The sequence below is a fragment of the Onychomys torridus genome, chromosome 7 (assembly GCF_903995425.1).
Source record: "Onychomys torridus chromosome 7, mOncTor1.1, whole genome shotgun sequence".
Classification (NCBI taxonomy): Eukaryota; Metazoa; Chordata; class Mammalia; order Rodentia; family Cricetidae; genus Onychomys; species Onychomys torridus.
The window spans coordinates 91,484,337-91,489,584 of record NC_050449.1 but is presented as its reverse complement, the minus strand read 5'-3'; the positions used below and the strand labels follow the sequence as shown (position 1 = coordinate 91,489,584).

The 5,248-nt window shown below is 47.7% G+C and overlaps 1 protein-coding gene across 1 annotated transcript; it reads right to left on the bottom strand.

Moving 5' to 3' along the window:
* Nucleotides 1–200: 200 nt before the first annotated feature.
* On the bottom strand, nucleotides 201–1,007 carry LOC118586760 (proline-rich protein 23A3-like). Its single transcript, XM_036191998.1, has one exon. The coding sequence runs from the start codon at nucleotides 1,005–1,007 to the stop codon at nucleotides 201–203; it is 807 nt and encodes a 268-aa protein (XP_036047891.1).
* Nucleotides 1,008–5,248: the final 4,241 nt, after the last annotated feature.

Below are 5,248 nucleotides of genomic sequence, written 5' to 3'. Positions count from 1 at the left end.
TTTTCAAACAGGATGTGATCTGGCAGCGATGGATCTTTCTTCCAGACTTTCTAGCCAACCACCAATCCAATATTCTGCATTCTGCCCATTTCAAAAACAAGAGTGTCCTTCTAACCTTGTAGACTGTGCAAAGTCATTCACAATGGCTTTGGGAAGCCTTTCTTTCACTTGCAGGACTTCAAGGATTTGTGCAGGGCAGTTCATTCACAGAACAGTCGCCTCCGGGCCTTGCACGGGGCCCGTGGAGAGTGTGGAGGGTGTGGAGGGTGTGAAGGGCGCTGCTCTTGAGGACTTGGAGGAGGAGATGGAGGCAGAGACTGCAGCGGTGAGCTAGGGAAGGGTCCCAGTAGGTAGCTCTCCAGGTTCCAGATAGACCTGGGAAAATATCGCTCTGCATCAGAGGAGGGCACCGGAGGATATGGTTCTGGGATGCGGCCCTGAGACCAAGGACTGGGCATCCTAATGATGGAGGAAAGATGCCCAGAGGCCTGACCTGCTGGAGGATCCATCCAGGGTGACAGGAAGCCCAAGTCTGCATCTTCATCACAGGCGTCTTCTTGGTAGGAGCTGTCTAAGACTAACTCACAGAAGGATTCCTGTAGGAGGACGAAGACATGGTCCTGGGACATGTTCAGGAGAGACGCCTCCTGCGGGCTGGCGGACGAGAACTCAGGCTGTCCAAGATGGACCGAGGCATGGAGGCCCTCGGGGACGAGGATTAAGGTGTGTCCTGGGAGCGACACTTGCAGGACCGAGGTGGGCTCGGGCTCCAGCAGCAGATCGACGCCTTCCAGCTGCAGTTGCATGGCGCAGCCAGCGGCCAGGAACACCACGGAGGTGAGCGCGTCGCTGGCGGGTCCGGCGGGCGCTTCCATGTCGGGCGGCGCCAGGGGCTCGTGGGGGGCGGGCTCGTGGAGGCGGCGGCGCTTGGCCGGGCTGGGTCCTTGTGGGTGCGGTGGCCAGCCGGGCTCGGGGTCAACGCTGGGGCTGCGGGGCCGCACGTGCATCCTGTAGACGGCGCAGCGGGGCCGGCGAGGCGCGGGGTGCAGCGCGGACAGGTGCGAGGACGCGGGCGGAGCGGCTGCAATGCCCGGCTGTGGAGTGCTGCGCTTTCCTCACGTCCCGCCTTATATACCCTGGATGTCAATTATATCCGAGAGATGCGCGGGAACTTACGTCGAATCGGAAAATGTCACACTAGGCTCCGCCCCCTCCAGGCTCCGCCCAGGAGTGTCGAGCCGACCAATGGTCATGGCTGTAGTTTGTAGGTCAGTGTGTGGAAATGCGTTCGTCCTACTGCATGAGTAGCCATTGGTTTGTAGGCCTTCACTTCCGCTTTGGATTGTGGGCTTTGTATGCTTCCGTCAGATTATAGCGGGACGCTATCCCTGCTCAAGTCTCGCGAGTGGAATGTTATGTCAGCACACTGGGGTGTAAGCCTGGATTTCAGACTTCATCTCAACATGGGCCTTTCCTGTTCCACTCTTGACATAGAGTGTCGATAGTTTTGTGTGTATCCTTGAACCTCTGTCTGATTTTTAAATGACCAACAATCATTCTCCGAGGATGTAAAGCTAACGTGTTCTGTGATTAAAGCTGCTGTCTTTATGATGCGAACCAGTCTTGTGAGTGTTATGCTTTCGGCTGAAATACAAGCTTACTTAGTTGGATCTAAATCACAACTCCGAGGTATATCGTATATCTGTTTTTAGTCCAATATATAGCTGTTGAAAAGTCATGCCAAAGAGTTAACAACTCTCCTAGGATCCAGGATGTCGCTGAACTAGGTCCGGCATTTCAATCGTCGAGGAAGTTGATCCTCCAGCGCATTGATCTACAGCTTCGAGGCCTGTTTGTCGTATCAAGATGGTGGAATGATAACAGGGTAAAAATAGGCATCACTGATTTTTAGAATGGGTAATGAATTTAAATGCCAACGAATGACAGCAAAATAGTTCCTCTTACGCCTGTCTTTTAGCCATGTGATTCCTCAGCCCGAAGGCAGTTATGTAATAGACCATCCTGTTCATTAAATCATGTACATATTATTTATATTCCCTTACTTTTTTTTTTTTTTTTTTGGTTTTTGGTTTTTGGTTTTTCGAGACAGGGTTTCTCTGTGTAGTTTTTGGCGCCTGTCCTGGATCTTGCTCTGTAGACCTCAAAGAGATCTGCCTGGCATTTTTAGGGGTTATGTAAATGTTCATCCTGTTTGCTGTTTGAATCCACTCTCCCTGTGTGGTTGTGTGTGTGTGTGTGTGTGTGTGTGTGTGTGTGTGTGTGTGTGTGTGTGTTTAAGGTGGAGTCCAGCTATCATGTCCAGAATGGATTTGAACTGAAGTTCCTCCTGCTTCTGCCTCAGAATTGGAATAATAAGCTTTGTGACACCGTGCTCCACCTACATCAGGCCCTTTTAGATGGATATTTAAGCCTGTGGAGTGCCAGTGTTGACGCTGGGATCCTCTTGCGCGACTCTTTGTTATTAGTGTTATGAGGGGAATTTAAAAGTCCTGCTGTATGCTGAGCCATTCAGGAAATGCTGGCCTTCAGTCTGGAAATTACCTTCCTGCTGGATTTCTGGCGTTAGCGGCCTGGGGCAAGGAAACTCTGGGAGGCCAGTTCGGGCTCCTGGAGGATTTCGAAGGCCATGGTGGGAACCTGCAGTTTCAGATGCTCCTTCCCTGGGGTGAGAATTGAGTGTTTCTGGAAGCTGTGTTCTGTCAGGCTCCCAGGTGACCAAAGCTGAGCACCCGGCCAAGGGCGGGGGTGAGGCGAAGCTTGTTTTTGGGTTCTGGAGAGGCCTGTGACCCTTGACCGTTCCAAGATTCCAAGTAGCAGAAAGTTCCTGAATAAGGAGGGTGCTACTGAAGATAGAGGGCATAAGTGTCACAGTGTCACAGGCAGGCGGCCCACAGCGGGGTCTCTGGGCTGAGTGGGTGGCATCTACATCTGTTGTTTGTTTGGTCTCACGAGCTGAGCTTATCTTAACGGAAAATCTAGAGCTTCTGACTAGGGCAGAAATGATCCTAGCATGGATCTTGGTTTCCCCTCTTCTACCAGTTCCTAATTGGGTGATACTGGGCAAGTCATTTCCGCATCCATTCCTCAAGGACTCCACCGATTTCTCACATGTAAATGTGGGAAATGCCATCCTTCGGTCCAGGGTGGTTGTAGGGTCGAGTGCAAAGTTCTTGGAATGTAGTGAATGCTTACTAGATATTAGCTATTTACCGCAAGATGTGTAAATGGTCTCTCACTTGTACTTGCCAGCTTTGTTCCTCCACAAATGCTTAGAGAGCAGGAAGGAGTCCAATGTATCCTACAAGGATGCTTGAGCCATTAGGAAGCAGGCTTCTAGCTGTTTTCATGGTGCAGTATTTACATGTTCAGGAAAGGCTGTGCTTGGCTTCTGATCAGATAGTCTTTATCCTACCTGAGTTTATCCTCCTTTAAAGTGCCCAAAGAAGCTGGACAGAGTGGCGAGGCCCTTAATCCCCTCACTTGGGAGGCAGAGTTCAAGGCCAACCAGGGATACGGAGTTAAAAAAAAAAAAATGTCCGACAAGCAGTAGTCCTCCACACCTTTAATCCCAGAATTTAGGCAGAGCCAGGTAGGTGGATCTCTGTGAGTTCGAGTCCAGCCTGGTCTGTAGGATAGGCACCAAAACTACACAGAGAAACCCTGTCTCAAATAAACAAACAAACAAACAAGTAAGTAAATAAATAAATCCAAGGTTGGAGGGTGTATTGTTAGACATGCTCATGGGTATCAGTCAACATGATCCAGCAAATTATTGCAACATGCTTAAAGTTCTGTGTGGACGAAATTGGCCAAAATGACAGGTAATTATGTATACACAGATGGACCCAGTTGAGGGAAGGATGCCTAGGGGATTTGGATCCAGGAAACTGGCTAAAAGGAGGATATAGATTAATGGGACTCGGAGAGTTTCTTAAGCCTTAGGTGTGTGGCAACTAAAGCCACCGAGGACTTGGGACTTTGTTGGTGTTCTTGACATTGACCATTTCTTTTTTCTTAATTTTAGTTTTGTTTTTGAGACAATCCCATGTAGTCAGGCTGGCCTCAATCTCTTGTGTAGCAGAAGCTGACCCCAACTCCTGTATTAGCTTTGCAAGTGATTGAATTACAGACACATGCCACCACACCCAGCAGTTTTGACTATATATTCACCCACTTTAATACAGAATTAAGTGGCTTTAAAACTATGATTCATTTTTATTTATATGAGTAATAATTGCTTTTCAAAAATAAGCCAAAGTGTAAGGTTGTAGCCTCTGGTTAGCTCCTACCTAACTCATGAGTTAGAGTTGGGACAGTGAGCTCCTTTTCTCTGTGGTTACAGTGGATTTCTCTCTGGAGTGGTGATGTATTGTGAGCATTTTTCTGACATGTCAGGGCTCACTGCCATTTTGTATTGTTACCTTCAAAGAACATGATCTCCCCTGTTTTATTTCAGAGGCCACTGCATCATGTTGACATCTAGATTTCGATTGTTTTGTATAAGAAAAGACAACTTCAAAAAATCACTTGTGTATTAACTTCTTTCCCTCTAACAGAATGCTGAAAACAGCTCAGCTCTGCTAGCCTTGCAATAATCCTGGTCAGTGTGGTATATTACAGCAGGCCACCTTTATTTCCTGACAACATCACTCAAGGGTGAATGCTCTTGTATTGCTCATGCTGTTGAAGGATTAGCTATGATGATGGCCTAGGTGATCCCAAGGTCATTACATTAATCTTGGACTATTTTAAGGATGCCAAACTAACATTCAAGTAGTGATTTGGCCTTAAAGCCTAGGGATGAGCGGAAATAGCAGACTTTTGCCAAGTCCTTGGGGAAAAGTCAAGCTTTAGAGCTTTGCTGTTGCCAGCAGACCCCAGGGACTTCTGCTTTTGCCTTCAGCTGTCTTCCTCCTTTGTTTCTGGCTGTTTTCTGGGTTGTGCGATGGTGTGGTTTGCAACGGTGACAGTTTCCCTTCTGGCCAAAGTCTATACCTGCAGTTGCTTTCCCTGGTCTAGTTCTGTCACTGGCACCTTCAGTGCAACATAAATAATAATGGGAAACACTGTCTTTTTTAAAAATTTTATTATAGGCTTTGGTGAGAGTGCTGCCAGTTAATCATGCTAGTCCCATTGCTCAGAAAGATACAGGTAAAAGAAATGTGTTTTTCTACCTTTTTTTTTTTTTTTAGTGAAGTATTTTCACATTTATAGAAACTTTGCAAAA